Raw genomic sequence first — 16,585 nt, 5'->3', positions numbered from 1 at the left:
GGAGTGCAATGGCCCGATCTCAGCTCACTGCAACCTCCACCTCCCAAGTTCATATGATTCTTCTGCCTCAGCCTCCTGAGTAGCTGGGATTACAGGCACACCATCATGCCCAGCTAATTTTTGTGTTTTTAGTAGAGATGCGATTTCACTATGTTGGCCAGGGTGGTCTTGAACTCCTGACCTCGTGATCTACCCACCTCAGCCTGCCAAAGAGCTGGGATTACAGGTGTGAGCCATTGCACCCAGCCTAAAAACAAGCTTTTTTGCAAATCTGGGGCAGGCCTTGGAGAAGGACTCTGAGAATTGAGAGCAAAGTTCCCTTGGTGGGCTGAAGCATTTCTGGGTTTCTGTGCCGTTTCCATGCTGGCACCTGATTGGAGGAGGAGGAGTGCAGCCTTCAGTGCTGGCTGCTTAGCGAGGGAGCCTGTGCACTGGGGAGTTCTCAGGATGTTTTGTGAGCATTAGCGAGTTAATTGGAACAGCAATACTCCCATCACAAATGCAATTCTAGGGTCCAGTTGTTCTTTCTTTGAGTTTTTCCAGAGAGTGGTCATTCTCAACACGACATCTCAACCAGGCCACGGTTCTTTTTCAGTTGGCGGAGTTGGGCTGGCTGAAACATCTGTGCAGCCTCCTTCGAGGCTCCTTGTGACTGGGAATATACTTGACCATTCATTCATTCATTCGTATACTTCGCTTATTACATTTGCTCATTCATTCAGTGAAACTATTTCTGCAAGGTCCTGGGATTACACTGAATAAGAGTGATGTGGTTCCTCTCGGAGACCTCATTCTAGCAGAAGAAACGGGCATTGCACAATTTGCAAGAGTACTGAGTATTCAGCAGGAGGGAGAGATGCAGGTGTCCCTGGTCGGTGGGTAGAGAAAGCTCCCTGGAAGAAGGGATATTCACATTAAGACCAGAAGGGTGAGTAGGTGATACCGAGGCAGAGGGGAGGTACAGCATTTTAGCCAGAGATGTCAACCTGTGCAACAGTCCGAGGCAGGAAAGAGTGGAAGACATCAAGGAGGACGATGTGCCAGGTGAAGGTGAGAGGGGGGCCGAGGCCCGGCCATAAGGCCCCGAGACAGCCAGAAGGACGTGTGAGTCTCTATCCTGACAGTGTTGATGGGAGGCTGAGGCGGGAGAATCGCTAGAACTCGGAAGGTGGAGGTTTCAGTGAGCTGAGATTGTGCCACTGCACTCACGGGGGACAAGAGTAAAACTCCGTCTCAAAACTTTAAAAAGAAGCCGGAGATGGGTCATAGCAAGAGGGGAATGACATGCTGTGTTTAGAGAACTCTTCGGTTGCTGGGAGACAACGGGGAACTTTCCTGTAATTGATCTTCATGTCTGTGATGTCAGCCTCGTGAGCCCCGGACTGCTCCAGCCCACAGACCCAGACACAGTGTGGCCACCGCGGCCCGTTTTCACCCTCCTTTTGGGAGAACACGTGGCATGTGTGTTAGTTTCTCGTGCCAGCTCCTGGCACTGGACTGTGTGTTTGTGGGGCTGAGCTGACCAGCTCAGGACAAGGTGCCAGAGCTTGGGGAAAAGGAAATCAGGAGTCACGAGGCTTCAGGATCAGAACCTGAAAGTACCTTCTGGAAAATACGAATGTCCTGGGCGCAGCTCGGACCAGGAGGAGTCGCGGCAGTTATTTCAGGGGTGTGTGCGCCTGGCTTCTGGGAGCGGCAGCCAGAGGCGCCAGCTTCCCTTGTGAAGATGGCTGGCTCAGACTGCCCCCTCCCTCTACCCCGAAGTTTATGAAGGTGAAACTGAATTAGGAAGGCATGCAAAGCAGCATGATGGGGCAAAGAAGACACTGGGGTGGGGCGGGGGCCTGCCATGCCGCCACCCTCTGTTTCCCCCGACCAGGTAGAGTTCTCCATGCCGCGGGCACTTAGGACAGGTGTTCTCAGGGCCATCCTGCGGAACGTCTGATCGAGCCTGGCTTCTGCCTTGGATGCTGGTAGCGACCTCTTGTTATGATGGCCTCTTTAAATGCTACCACACACGGTTGTTTTTATTGACTTATATTTTCTTTGAGATAGGGTCTTGCTCTGTTGCCCAGGCTGGAGTGTTAGCGGTGTGAACTCAGCTCACTGCAGCCTCGCTCTCCCAGGCTCAAGCGATTCTCTTGCCTCAGCCTCTTAAGTTGCTGGGATCACAGGTGCCTGCCACCACACCAGCTCATTTTTGTATTTTTAGTAGAGATGGGGTTTCACCATGTCGGCCAGGCTGTTCTCAAACTCCTGACCTCAAGTGACCTGCCCACCTTGGCCTCCCAAAGTGCTGGGATTACAGGCATGAGCCTCTGTGCCTGGCTTGAGAATATTTTATTTTTATTTTTTTGAGAGGGAGCCTCACTCTGTTGCACCCAGGCTGGAGGTCAGTGGCACGATCTCGGCTCACTGCAACCTCTACCTCCGGGGTTCAAACAATTCTCCTGCTTCAGCCTCCCTAGTAGCTGGGGTTACAGGCATCCACCACCATGCCTGGCTAGTGTGTGTGTGTGTGTGTGTGTGTGTGTGTGTGTGTGTATATATGTATTTTTTTTTTTTAAGTAAAGATGAGGTTTCACCATGTTGGCCAGGCTGGTCTTGAACTCCTGACCTTGTGATCCACCTGCCTTGGCCTCCCAAAGTGCTGGGATTACAGGTGTGAGCCACCACACCCAGCCCATTTGAGAATATTTTAGTGAAGGTTTTGTCCAGTGGATGACTGTTCTGCCCATGTCACTCCTGGGGGCTTCTACTCCCTCTGGCCCAGATGAAATTCCTCCTGACTCCCCAGCTGTGCTGCTCCCAGCAGTAACATGTGGCCCTGGGTGGAACCTGGAGATGCGTGTCCTGGCCCTCGAGGGCCACTTGGCTGGAAGCGGCTGGTGGCCGAGGTGCTGCAGTGCAGCCGCCAGGTGGCACCGGGGAGCCCCAGTCTCTGCCGCAGGACGGGCAGAGGCAGAAGTGGACTGCGGAGGACCTTGCCTTGGAGAGGCCTGGGCCTTAAAGAGACAGCGCTGCAGCCCCGAGCCAGTGAGGCTCTCCGGGCGGCAGGCACCCAGCCAGGCTCAGAGGCTCCTTTGCCCTCACCTTGCCAAAGCCTGAGCCGCCGCCTTCGGAGCCGGTCTCCTTGACAGCCGGCCCTCAGCCCCTGCAGCCACTCCTGGGCCTGACGGGGACAGGGCCAGCTGGTGGGTGGCGTCAGCGCCTGGGACGCATCTGCAGAGCTCTGGCTGAGCGAGCGAGGAGCACGGCCAGCTTTGGGGCCGTGGTGACCGCAGTAGGGCAGAGGCCGCCTGTGAGTTCCAGCCCCAGCTGGACGTGCTCCTGCTTCCCTTGGGGCTCAGGATCCTGGAGCCACTGCACAGAGTCTCTGGGTTTTGGGGACTTAGAGAAACCTCGGTCTCTTCTGCCGGCGTCTTTCCGGATGCTGATGGGGACTCGGTGGTGAGTAAATGAGGCGGGAGCTCCAGTCCTGCTGTCCAGCCCTCAGGGGGACTCCTTGGGAGGACTCTCCTGTTGACCTCTGGGTGGTGTCATCTGAGCAATGGCCAGGGAGGGCCACGTGAGCTGGGGCTTGGCGAGGGACCCTCCTGTGACTGTGGCCCAGGGGGTACGTGATCTACGCCAGCAGCTCTACCGGGACGCTGGATGTGCTGTGGCCCCTGGTCGTGGGAACGGGCTTCACCTCGGTCCCCAGGAAGTGTGCGGGGGTGTCACAGATGCAGGGGCTGAGGTCACTGTGCCTTATGCTGCAGGGATGCCTCGGGAGGCCTCAAGGGGTGAATGCCGCCCCCGGGCATCAGGTCCACATCTTGCCGGGGTGGCAGTCCTCCCCATGAGCCAAGCTGACACAGAACCTCAGTGGAGACCTGAATACCTGGGGACGGATTCTGGTTCCCCTCTGTCGCCTGTAGCTCTCATGGCTGCTGGAAACACCAGGAGGCTGAGCAGAGGGCAAGTGAGAAGAGGGCGAAGGACAGACTCTGAGGCCGAGACTTCACCCTTAGAGGTGACTCTGTGGAGTCCCGGGGAATTATCTTCTTTCGCCAGACTAGAGGGCTGAGGATGAATCTTAGACTAGTCAATGCTGGCCGGGTGAGGTGGCTCACATCTGTAAACCCAGCACTTTGGGAGGCTGAGGAGGGCGAATCACCTGAGGTTGGATGTTCGAGACCTGCCTGGCCAACATGGTGAAACCACGTCTCTACTAAAAATACAAAAATTAGCCAGGCGTGGTGGTGGGTGCCTGTAATCCCAGCTACTCAGGAGGCTGAGGCAGGAGAATCTCTTGAACCCAGGAGACGGAGGTTGCAGTGAGCCAAGATCGCGCCATTGCACTCCAGCCTCAGCCTCCAGAGTAGCTGGGATTACAGGCACCCGCCACCACGCCTGGCTAATTTTTGTATTTTTAGTAGAGATGGGTTTTCACCACGTTGGCCAGGCTGGTCTCAAACTCCTGACCTCAAGTGACCTGCCGGCCTCGGCCTCCCACAGTGCTGGGATTACAGGTATGAGCCACCGCACCTGGCCCTGGGCGCGCACCTTCTGTAGATGTGAACACTGCAGCTGGAAACGCTTGAGACTGGCCCGAGGCATGGCAGAAGTGGGGTCTGGCTGGGGCTGGCACTTGGGAGATTGCCACTGGACTTCCTTCAGCTTGTCTCCAGGGTCATCTGCCCTGCGTAGTAGATACGCTTTTCTTGAGAAGCCAGTTCTGTTTTTACTTCATCATGAGTGGCCCTGGGAGGTTCTGAAATAACGCGGCCTCATCCCTCATGTAGCTCCGATTTCTTCCTCCCTGCGTTTCATTGTTTATTTATTCGTTCACTAATTGCCGCTCAATGCAGAGATTACACATGGGAGCCCTGGGTTCAGACTTGGTGAATTTCCAAGCATTGCCATCTGCTGGTTAGCCAATGGCTTAGCTTCTCCGCACCTCAATTTCTTCTTCTGTGAAATGGAGGTCATAGTAAATTGGCAGAAGTAGCAATACCCGGCACTTAAGAAGCACTCAGTAGCCCAGGCATGGTGGCTCACACCTATAACCCCAGCACTATTGGAGGCTGAGGCAGGAGGACCAGCTTGAACCCAGGAGTTGGAGGCTGCAGTGAGCTGAGATTGTGCCACTGCACTCCAGACTGGGTGATAGAGTGAGACTCTCAAAAAAAGGCACTCAATAAGCGTTAGCTGTCATCAATTTTACTAGTTCGATGTGTGTTATTCTTTTTTTTTTTTTTTTTTTTTTGAGACGGAGTCTTGCTCTGTCGCCAGGCCGGAGTGCAGTGGCACAATATTGGCTCACTGCAACCTCTGCCTCTTGGGTTCAAGCGATTCTTCCGCCTCAGCCTCCCGAGTAGCTGGGACTACAGGCACGTGCCACCACACCCGGCTAATTTTTGTATTTTTAGTAGAGACAGGGTTTCATCATGGCGAGGATGGTCTCGATCTCTTGACCTCATGATCTGCCCGCCTCGGCTTCCCAAAGTGCTGGGATTACAGGCATGAGCCACCGCGCCTGGCCCGATGTGCATTATTCAATGCCATCCTGCTGGGCCTCTGGCAGAAAGCTGATATGGTGGCACGGTGTGGTGTCGGCTGCGCTGGAAGACGACTGGGTCTTGTGCACCTGCCATGCTGAGCACTGGGAGGAGGTGCCGTCCATCTGGCATTTAAGGAGCTGATCTGCCCGTGAGGGTGCAGACGCCTCGTTGTGTGCTCATCACCGTCTATTAGGGTTTGGCTGTTCATTGGAATGTAGTGGGCCTCACCTGCTCTCACCAGCTGTGGATTCCGCCTCTGCACGCGTGAGCTCCCTGCCTGGAACAGGCTTTTGTCACCGGCAGTGACCTCTGGGTGATCAAAGGAGCAGGGACTTGGGGCCCTTCCCGTTGTGTGTGGTGGGGCTGAGCTGCTAACCTGAGCAGGAGGAGAGCTGGAGGCGCCCAGTTTCTCAGTTTCGGTTCCAGGGGCAGTCCCTCTTTTCCATCCTGCCCGAGTGATTGGTGGCAGCACGCGTTGGTTGTGGGGAGGCTGTGAGTGGCACATGCTTGGGAATGAGGAGCAGGCAGATGGCCTTGGAAATGGGCTCCGTCTTCTTCCCACTCAGCCCCTCACTAGCCCCCTGTTCCAGGCAGTGCAACAAACCATTAAATCCCCTTTACGTCCAGTGATGAGGCAGCAGCAGGCGGGTCACCTGGGGCTGGGAGCTGCAGACAGCCTGAGTGCCTGGGCTGCAGGGAGGGCAGCAGAAGGTGGACAGCACTGGCCCCACAGACGATCTGGGTAATGGTTAGAAGGGGCCTGGAGGAGGCAGAGTGACAGATGTGGGTTCAGTGCCTTGGGGAGCACTGGCTGGTCCCCATCGGTCCCTGTTTAGCTGAATCAGGATGGTCTGTCTATACACCTCCCTGCTGTTCTGACAGATCGGGGTTGCTGTCTGGTGTTAAGAGTAGCACCTTTGGCAAAGTGCAGACAAGAGTGACTCTTTAACTCCTTCCCTCCCGGGGCGTGATGCTGAATCTCCCCAGCTCCTCCGTGCCAGGGATATGGAGGTTTCTGCTCCCATCCAAATCACGGTGGTGCCCAAAAGTCCACACATTTGTCTCCAAGGCCAAGATTCGAATCTGGCCGTGTGGTGTTAACATCTGCTGGAAGCCATCCAATAAACGTACCAAGGGAATCTCGAAGTAGCTGTCCTTCCCCGAGCCGCGTGTGCCAGACAGATGCCTGCAGACAGACGAGGGTTGATGGGGCTTCCCGGAGGGTGGTCTCCATCCCCATGGACCAGCAGAGATTTCTCGAGACCTTCGACACGCTGTGACCACCAGTTAGCTGGCAGTGGAGGCAGCACGCGTGGTGATTAGGGGCATGAGCAAGGCCAGGTGCGGTGGCTCACCCCTGTAATCCCAGCACTTTGGGAGGCTGAGGCGGGCAGATCACCTGACGTCAGGAGTTCAAGACCAGCCTGACCAACACGGAGAAACCCCGTCTCTACTAAAAATACAAAAAGTTAGCTGGGCGTGGTGGTGACGCACCTGTAATCCCAGCTACTCAGGAGGCTGAGGCAGGAGAATCGCTTGAACCCAAAAGGAGAAGGTTGCAGTGAGTCAAGATCGTGCCACTGCACTCCAGCCTGGGCAACAAGAGCAAAACTCCGTCTCAAAAAAAAAGCATATCAACAGATTTCCAGGGTTCAAGTGTCAGCCCTCACTCACTCTCCAGGTGGCTCACTCAGCTGCTTAGTGCCTCAGTTTTCTGACCTGGAAAGTAGAGAAAACAGAACAGTGGCTTTCACATTGAGATCACACCAGTGAACGAGGCGATAAGCTGGGTGCATGGTCGGCCCTCAGTGCTCATTAGGAGACGCTTTCCTCCTTAGAGCCCTCAGGGTCTGTCTCTCCCGCCACCCTGTACGGTGGTGGAGCAGAAGGCCCGAAGCGGCAGGACTGGACAGAACGTAGACAGGAACAAGCACCACGGAAAGCAACTGCACATCGTAGCTTGGGAGATGCTGAAAATAGCTTGTCAGGCCTTTGTAGATAAAAATGTAAAATGTACGCAAATGTATGTGACTCACACAGAAGAATACATCCATGGCTTCCTCTGCGTCCGCGCCGGATGTGGCCTTCGGGAAAATCCCACGGTGTGGGGAGAGGGCCTGGGCTTGCTTGGTGGCTGTTTTGAGGAGGGGATTGTGCTGCTGCCTCCTGGCCTCCATTTCCACCTTTCTCCAGGGCCCTTTGTCTTCTGAGAGTTCCACGTGGGAAGAAGAGACGCCGCAGCCCCTCCTGGCTGCTCCGGCCCCGCCGCCCGCCCTCTGAGCGCCTGCTTGTTCCCTTCCCAAGCTGGAGCTCTATTTCTGGAGCGCCTCATTGGAGATGCACGCCCCCCTCCCTGCCAAGCTCCAGGTGCCTGCCTGGCCCTCCCAGTCCTGTGTGCCAGTCAGGGACGATGGGAGGGAGACAGCGGAGCAGGGAGTGGTGGCAAGGGACTGCGCTGGTGCCCGAGCCAGGAGGACTGGGGCGGGGAGCCCAGTGGACGCAGGAGGGGCAATCATACTGAAAACCGCTCTGCAGCCACCTGTAGAGGCTTCGCCACCCACAGCATTGGCCCTGAGTCTCCAGGGGCCCCCAGCCTGTGATGAGTAGGTCACCCCATCTCCCCTGGGGCGGCTGCAGAGGCCTCCGCCCGACCAGCTTGAGGGCTGCCTACAGCTTCCTCTCAGCATCCTGCGGGAGAGCAGCTTCTCCCCTCAAGAACGAGATGTGTGTGTGTCTGTTAGGAATGATGAGGACCAGCACCCACACCCCTAAACGTTCTGTAGATGCTGACCACACTGCCCCCCCGCCCCACCCCCCAAAAGGCTAGGCTGAGTTTACCTTGCTGGTGGGCCTCGGGAGGGCTGGGCTTCATGATGGTTTTCCCCCTAAGCTGCCTGGGGATGGGGTGGGGTGGGGACTGCTCTGATATCTGAAATGTCACTCTCTAGGGTACCGGGTCCCCTGGTGGGTCCCATTGCTGCCCTTCCCCTGGGTTCAGGAAGGGGCTTCAGCCCCACTGCCCTGGACCCCCCTGGCCTGACTCTCCTCCCTTCCCTGCTCCAGGGTTGCCTGGCCCAAGGTGGTCTATGGGAAAGCCACCACGGCTCCCACGGAACCAGCCCACAGGGACAGGCATGGGGCCCCCCAGTCTCTTTACTGCCCTTGGGCGAGGGGGCTTTGTTAGACCCCCCTCTCTCTCAACCTCCTGTTCTCAGGCCTCTTAGCCCGACTTCTTGCAACTCGTAGGTGATGATGCAGACATGGTGGGCTTCCTGGTTGTGGCTGGGGGTCCCAGGAGGGGTCCTGGTGGGGAACATGAGGCTGGGGGTCCCCAGGAGGGGTCCTGGAGGGGACCGTGGAGACCCTGAGGCTTCTCCTGGTTCCGGTGTGTCCTCCACCCACGAGGGGCGCAATTGGGACGGTCCTGTCCCCACGGCTCCTGCGGACCTCGGGCCTCCCGCGTCTCCAGTCTCCAGCCCCCAGTGAGTGGCGGGAACTGCAGCTCTGGAGGTCACGGGCGTGGGAGACGCGGCGGGGAAGGTTCGGGAGGAAAGAGGCGCCTCCCCGCAGCGCGCAGGACGCTCTCCGGGTTCGCGCCGCAGCGATCCTGGCTGGGGAGGGGCCCGGCTGCCGCTCCCGCCCCCGAAGCCGCGCTTGGAGATCGGCGGGTGATGTCACCCCTGCGGGAGCGGGGGCCCCAGCACAGGGTCTGCGGCTCCCCGGGATCCTGCCGAGCCCTGCGCGGGGGCGCACGAGGGGGGCCGGGGTCTGTGCCACCGCGCGGAGACCCCGCGCGCCCCGCTGCCCCCCGAGCCCGCCCGGGTGTGTTGGGCGGAGTTCCGCGGGGGGCGGAGCCTCAGCACCGGGCCCCGCCCCGCCCCGCCCCCTCGCGCGGCCCCGGGAAGTTGCTCCTCTGCTCTGGGATCCGCAGCGGGGCCGGGAGGGTTGAGGGGCGCCCGCCCCGCCCCGCACGCCCGCCCGCCTGCGCCCCTCCCGGCCGCCCCGCGCTCCTCCCGGGACCCGGTTCCCGCGCTCCACGTCCCGCCGCGCCTCAACTTCGGCCTCGGGCCCCCAGCCTCCCTCCCTCCTTTGTTGTGCGATGAGGGTCGGGTTTCGCTTCTGACCGACCAGCAGCAGCCGCCGCCGCCGCGGGATGGAGCCGCTCAGCCACCGGGGCCTCGCGCGCCTGTCCTGGATCGACACCCTCTACAGCAGTACGTGCCGCGGGGTCGGGGGCAGGGGCGGGGGCGGGGTCCAGGCGCCGCCGGCTCGGCCGGGGGGCTCGTCCCGGAGCGGATCCCGCGCCCGGGGGCGGGGACCGTGGGCGGACCGCGCTGAGAGCCGCGCCGCCCCCTCCCACCTGTTGTGAGTCCGCCGCGGGCTCGGAGCGGGAGGGACCCTCGGGCGCTGCCCCCGCCCCGGCTGCCGGCTTCTCTGTCCAGGCTGAAGCTGAAAGGCCGTTTTGGGAAAGTCTTTGGCTCACGAGCTTCCCACCCGGGGGCTCCGGGGCAGTCGTTTGTGGGTCGGGGCCGGGGTTCGGGGCCGGGGGCGGGATCCGGATGGGGCAGGAGGGAGACGGTGGCGCTGAGACCCGTGGGGGCAGCGCGGATGCGGATGCGGGAGCAGAGAATCGCGGCTCACAGCCTTTCCCGCAGCCTCGGCGCCGCCCCCACCCTCTCCAGCACCGCCACCCTCGGGAGGAAACAGACCTGCCCGGACTCTCCACCCCCTCGCGCCCAGATCTGCCTGGGTCACGCGCTCGGTCTCGCGCGGCCCCGGGGGTTGCGTAGCTGATCACTGGTAAACGGGGTTCGGGGGCAACCGAGAGCCGCCCACCCTCGTCCCCCACTGCAGCTGCTCCAGTGGCCGGAACGGCACCGCCCCTTCTCCTCCCCACCCACACCTTCCCCGCAGCGGGGATTAGAAGAGGGTCCCCTGGGCTTGGAGGAACGCGGTGGATTTCACCCTTCCTGGTCCCGCGAATGCGACCCTCCCAGTCTCTCTGGGCATCTCCCAGGCAGGAGTTGGGGGAGGCAGGTGGAGCCAGGTCCAGCCGGTTCAGCCTGGTTCTAGGCGCTGGATGCCGTGGAACAAGAGCGTTATTTTATTTTTATTTTTTGAGATGGAGTTTCTCTCTTGTTGCCCGGGCTGGAGTACAGCGGCTCAGTCTCTGCTGCAACCTCCCCCGCTCGGGTTCAAGCGATTCTCCTGCCTCACCCTCCTGAGTAGCTGGGATTACAGGCATGCGCCACCATACCCAGCTAATTTTTTGTATTTTTAATAGAGTCAGCGTTCCACCACGCTGGCCAGGCTGGGCTTGAACTCCTGACCTCAGGTGATCCACCCTCCTCGCCTCCCAAAGTGCTGGGATTATAGGAGTGAGCCACCGTGCCCCGTGTTAAGGGTCACCATGGCTCGAGTTCCTTGATAAGTCATATGGGGATGGGAGAAGTAGAAAAGGGTGACACCTTGAGTCCCAGAGTCTTACCCAGGAGGCTCCACCGTACCCAGGATTCAGCCTCTGACCTCGGCATCCCATTGGGTCCAGGTCATTCCCTGCATCTTCTCCACCCCGCCTCCTCCTCCATCCTCTGTTCCTGCCTCCTCTTCTCTAGGAGTTGTCCTTGTGATAGTTCACTCTGCTTTGGTTTCTCATCATCAAAGGGGCAAAGCTGGTTCCCCTGGGCGTGGGTCCTGTGCCAGGCGCCGCCGCTCCATCTGCTCCCTCCCCTGCAGAGGCCAGTGCCGCTGGGTGAAGGTCAGGGCCCGCGGCTGCGTGGCATGTGTGTGCACGTGTGTCTGTGTGAGAGGGGCACGCATCTGTTTAGAGCCCTGATGCGGATCAGCTGCTGACCCGGAGGAGGGATTAGCGCCCCTCTCTTAGCTGTGGTTTGCAAACCCCATCCTCACAATGCCTCAGATGCACATGCTGCCTCTGTGCCTGGATATTTCTGGCTCTTTGCAGAACCCACTCCTTGCTTCCCTATTTCCTGAAGCATGGAATCCTATGGAAACCTGTCTCTAGCCGTCTCGGGCTGAACAACACTCCCTCCACCTGACCCCTGATGTTTACAAGTCTTCATACCCTGCCCTCTTCCCCACAAGCCTGGAACAAAAAAGCAAAGTGGCCTGAGGCCACCTTGAAAATTCCAGACCAGAGGAATGGCAGAAAAGGGAAGTAGGCCAAGGCCTCTTAGGAGGTTCTGTGGACCAGCCCTGATTCCGGCCGACTGGCACCTGAGCTGTGTACCCTCTGCTGCCGCCCTGGCCTCTGGGAGGCTCCTGGGGTGGCCCGGATGGTAGGTGGGAGGGGGCACTGATGTGGCCACAGGTGAGGAGCCCCTGCCTCCCTCCTGAGAACAGCATATCGGAGACGAGAGCCGCAGCAGGAGCAGGAGCTTCCGGGGGGTGGTATGCAGTCATGTTTGGGCTGTTAGCCATCAAGCTTCCTCTTGACAAGAGCCTAAATTAAAACAAATACCCGAACTGCCATTTGCCCGGCAGCATGCTCTGTGGCTCCCGGAGGAAGTTTCTCCGCCTCCCGGGAGGCTGTTTGCTTCCAAGGCTCACAGTCCTGGGGTGACAAATCTCCACAAATGCCAGATCCATCAGGAGTCGTAAAGGGGGTACACCCAGGGCGCGGGGCAGCAGTGTGACTTCTCAGAGATGGGAATGACTCAGTGTTAGATGTTCCCTGCCTGCCCCTCTCCAGGCGCTGCTCCTGGTAACAGTGATAATGGCATCTCCTGAGCACCTGCTGTGTGGCAGCCACTGGGATAGGCACTTGCTTTCTTTTTTTCTTCGTTTTTTTTTTGTCCTTTGAGACAGGGTCTCCCTCTGTTGCCCAGGCTGGAATGGAGTGGTGTGATCTTGGCTCACTGCAGCCTCTGCCTCCCAGATGCAAGCAATTCCCCAGCCTCAGCCTCCTGAGTAGCTGCGATGACAGACGTGCACCACCACAACCAGGCTAATTTTTGTATTTTTAATAGAGATGGGGTTTTGCTGTGTTGGTCAGGCTGGTCTCGAACTCCTGACCTCAGGTGATCTCCCCACCTTGGCCTCTCAAGGTGCTGGGATTACAGGCTTGAGCCACTGAGCCTGGTCTGTGCTAGGCACTTTGTATGCATTCCCTCCAAACCTCACAACTCTGCAACTCTTACAGATTAGGGATGAGAGGCTCAGTCAGCACAAATCATATACCTCAGATCACATAAGTGACAGATGGCTGAGGTGGAATTCAGATTGTACCCTAGAAGAATGAGGAGGACCCCGAGTGCCACTGGGTATGTCTGAGCTTATTCAAGGCCTTGGAATGTCACAGAATGGGGGACACCGTTCTCTGCGGCCCTCTTTTGCAGAGTTCTCCCTGAAATGGTCTGGGAGGGTAAGTGGCTTCAACGACTCTCACCCCGACCTGGCCCCGTGCCTCTTGTAGGACCTGGGGCCGGGCCTGGAGCCCAGGCAGGGACGGCTGAGGCTCTGTCTGAGCCCACTGAGGCCAGTGGCTCTCTGCTTCAGAGGTGCCAGCCTTCCCCTCCCCTCACACACTTCTTGTTTTTGGGGTTGGCAGCTCATTCTTGATGGTTTTAGCATCTGTGCCAGCAGGAGTGTACCCACTTCCATCACAGGTTTGGTGGTCATTTGATGAGGGTGGGCAGCAAATCCCCTGCCTCTCCTGTGGCAGAAGTCCTGGAGTGCCGGGGTAAGTGTGATTTGTCTGGCTTAAGGAGGAGGGCGGCCTGGGGCTGATGGGAGCCGAGCGTTTTGCCCTGGAGTGACCGATGCAGGTTCCGGTCTGCACCACTCATGTGCCTGCACCAATGTAGCCATGTGAGCATTACCCCCAGCACCTGACCTAGGATCTTTCCCTGGGACTGGGGTGATGCTCTCTGTGAGGCTGTATTATTATTATTATTATTTTTTGATACAGAGTCTCTCTCTCTTGCCCAGGCTGGAGTGCAGTGGTATGATCTCAGCTCACTGCAACCTCTGCCTCCTGGGTTCAAGCGATTCTCCTGCTTCAGCCTCCTGAGTAGCTGGGATTACAGGCGCCTACACCGTGCCCAGCTAATTTTTTGTATTTTTAGTAGAGATGGGGTTTTGCCATGTTGGCCAGGCTGTCCTTGAACTCCTGACCTCAGGTGATCCACCCACCTCGGCCTCCCAAAGTGGTAGGATTACAGGCGTGAGCCACCACGCCCAGCCTCCACGAAACACTTCTGATCTTCTTCCTTTTTTTGTTTTCCTACCCCTGGGATTAGGTTGGAGTTAAGTTCTGTGGAGGAGCCCACAGTGGGGGCGGAGGTGTGCTTTGAAACCTTCGCAGTCCCTGGATTCTCCAGGCAGATCTGGAGGAAGACACACGTGTGCCCCAGGCAGGGTGATATCGGGCCCCTCTTCAAATGGAAAATCTTTAGTATGTGTTTAGGACTGACTGAGAGGAGAGGCTGAAGGTTGCCCCGAAGGCCTCTCCCTTTGCCATGCCAGCCTCTATTTGGTCCCAGGCAATTTAGTTCTGGCTGCAAACATACCCTCCCCCCGCCCCCGAGCCAGGCAAAAGCCTGCAGCCACTTGGCCGTCACGGAAGGCAGAGTGTGGCCATCTGCTGTTACGAGATCCTGCCTTTCGGAGCTCACGCCTCTCACCCCAGGCAACGCTTCCGAGGGCTATTTCGGTCTCTTGTGAGATTTTCATGCCCTTTATAGACTCAGTACCTCATCCATGGGCCAGGAGAGTGTTTGGGGCAGTGGGGGTGCGAGCCTGTGTCCGGGTGGTCGTGAGCCTGCCTCAGTTTGTCATTCGAGTCCTGCATTCCCCACACCACGGCCTGAGCCGTGGGCCTGCCAGCCCGCCTGCGTTTCATCAGAGCAGTCAGTTCTCCAGCGCATCAGACCAGCCCACGTGTGCGGGGAGGCCTGCTGGCGGATGCTCGCTTGTTCTCCGAATAGCCTGGTAATTTATTCCTTTCTCCACACCAGCCCATGGTCGTCACGGCTGCTGAGTCTCAGAGGCGGGGCGGGCAGAAGAATGAAGTCATCTACTCAGAGAAACTTAAGTTTTTGTGGTTGTGATTGTCGCTCCTGTTCTTCGGGGAAGGGAAGGCAATGTGTGGAGAATTGGCTGGAAGATGCTGCTGGGGGGAGAGAAGCTGGGGGAACGGTGGGAAGGCGCCGCCTCACTCCTGGGGGGAGGACGGAAGACTTGTTCTCTGTCTGAGGCACGGTTGGCTTCCTGGGACAATTCCGGGTCCCTCCTTGTGCCCACCTGTCTGTAAAGGGAGGACGTGATGCCTCTCGTGGGTGTTGTGTGGATTAATTCATATTTATAAAGTGCTTAGAAGATGAGTGCTATCGAGCTGCTCAGCTGTCCGGCTCCTCCGGGAAAGGCTTGCGGGGCCGTGCACTGCTTGAGGGAGTGGGAAAGGCTGGCATGTGGCTTAGGAAGGGGCAGGGGACTGTGGCCAGGACATCAGGGCATCCGGCCATCTCCGAGGTGGTGCCTCCTCCAGTGCCTCCTGCAAAGACCCTCGGTGGGTGTTGGTGCCTGAGTGCAGATGGGAAAGAACACGAGTTCTCGGCTCCTTGAACTCCTCCCTCCGGCAGGAAGCCCTGTTGGCTGGACCCTGTGAGCCAGCCCATTCACGAGCGTCCTGGTGTGTGGATTTTGTAATTGGAGTCACTTGTGATGGCATCAGAGACCCCCCAAGGGAGCCTTGGCTTTGCTGGGGCTAGTGACTGGAAAGACCTCACTGCCCGGGTTTGCGGCGGCTGCTTGGCTCAGCCTGAGCCCTCTGGGGGAAACTGAGGGTGGGCAGCGTCAAGGCAACCCCGCGCCCGCTGCCCCGCCGGGCCTTGGTGGTGGCAGGCTGAGGTGGTGTGTGGGGGCGGAGACCTGCTGCCTTCTACATTCCCGGCACTTTCCTCCCGGTGACCGTTTGTACGGGGAGAGTTCTGCAGCTCACCCGTCTCTGGGGCTGTGATGGGGAGGCTGTTTGTGACAGGTGGCCTTGGCTTGTCTCTGCAAGTGAGACAGTCAGCTGCTGCCCTGGGGAGAGCTTGCGTTTCTTAGGGCAAGATATGGTCAGCTGGGGCCATGGCACTCCTGGGAGGCGGCCAGGCATTCCTTGGATCCCCAGAGCTCCTGGAGAACCTGACCCGGACCCTGTGAAGGGGGAGGAGAAAGAAATGGGGCCACAAGCAGACTACGGAATGCACCCCCAGATGGAGGCGGAAGATAACGCCCAATCCCACCTCCTGCCCTGGGCATTTGGCAGAGAGCCATTTGAAGCGGGCCTAGCTGAGGCTGTGGCCACTCGTGGATGGGGCAGCCAGTTCTCTGTCTGTGGATCCAGACCTGACGGGGCTTCACTCAGTTTTCTCCCCCAGGCTTTAGCCCGTACCCTTCTCCTGCCCCTCACACCTCCCCACACACCAGAGCAAAAGATGAAGCTGGGCTTCCTGCTGGTACGGAAGATGTCAGAGCCGGTCTGGGCTTCCGCAGATGAGGCCAGATGGGGCGGGCTGTATGGTGACCTGATTGACCGGGTGCTACTCCCCTCTTTCTGGTCCCTGCCCTCACTTCTGATGCCTTCGTGTGCCCCTCAGTCACAGGTGGACACAGCAGACATGATCAGGCATTTTGCCTAGGTGAGCCAAGGCTCCAGAAAGGCTTGGATGGGCCCTATGTGGTGGCTAATTCCTATAATCCCAGCACTTTAGGAGGCCGAGGTGGGGGTCAGGAGTTCAGGACCATCCTGGCCGACATGGAAAACCACATCTCTATTAAAAATCCAAAAAAAAAAATTAGCTGGGCATGGTCGTACACGCCTGTTGTCCCAGCTCCTCGGGAGGCTGAGGCAGGAGAATCGATTGAACCCAGGAGGCAGAGGTTGCGGTGAGCTGAGATCTCGCCATCGCACTCCAGCCTGGTGACAGAGCGAGACTCAGTCTCAAAAAAAAAAAAAAAAAAAAAGGGAAAGACTTGGGTGGCTGGGAGGCCTCAGGTGAACCAGCGCAAGGGAGCTCAGAGTCCCGGTCACT

The 16,585-nt window shown here is 58.4% G+C and overlaps 1 protein-coding gene and 1 long non-coding RNA gene across 3 annotated transcripts in view; one reads left to right on the top strand and one right to left on the bottom strand.

The window, feature by feature from the left end:
* The first annotated feature begins 2,958 nt into the window (after positions 1-2,958).
* LOC108290716 (active breakpoint cluster region-related protein) overlaps positions 2,959-16,585 on the top strand; it is a 165,279-nt gene continuing 151,652 nt past the window's right edge. Inside the window, exon 1 of one of the 2 annotated variants that reach the window (XM_017510607.2) lies at positions 2,959-3,450. Coding sequence is in view for 1 of the 2 variants with exons in the window: in XM_017510604.2 (XP_017366093.1) it covers positions 9,700-9,760 (61 nt within the window). In the remaining variant the exon portion in view is untranslated. Of the gene's footprint in view, positions 3,451-9,547; positions 9,761-16,585 lie in introns of those variants that run through there. The other variant, XM_017510604.2, reaches the window with a different exon arrangement.
* On the bottom strand, positions 6,166-6,939 carry LOC108290717. The gene is made up of 3 exons (XR_001819685.2): positions 6,902-6,939; positions 6,678-6,820; positions 6,166-6,306 (listed from the first exon to the last, which is right to left on the bottom strand). It is a non-coding gene; the product is annotated as an uncharacterized LOC108290717 (long non-coding RNA).

The sequence above is a fragment of the Cebus imitator genome, unplaced genomic scaffold, assembly GCF_001604975.1.
Source record: "Cebus imitator isolate Cc_AM_T3 unplaced genomic scaffold, Cebus_imitator-1.0 Scaffold441, whole genome shotgun sequence".
Classification (NCBI taxonomy): Eukaryota; Metazoa; Chordata; class Mammalia; order Primates; family Cebidae; genus Cebus; species Cebus imitator.
Note: the sequence above shows the minus strand (reverse complement) of the source record. Positions and strands in the feature narration are given on the sequence as shown.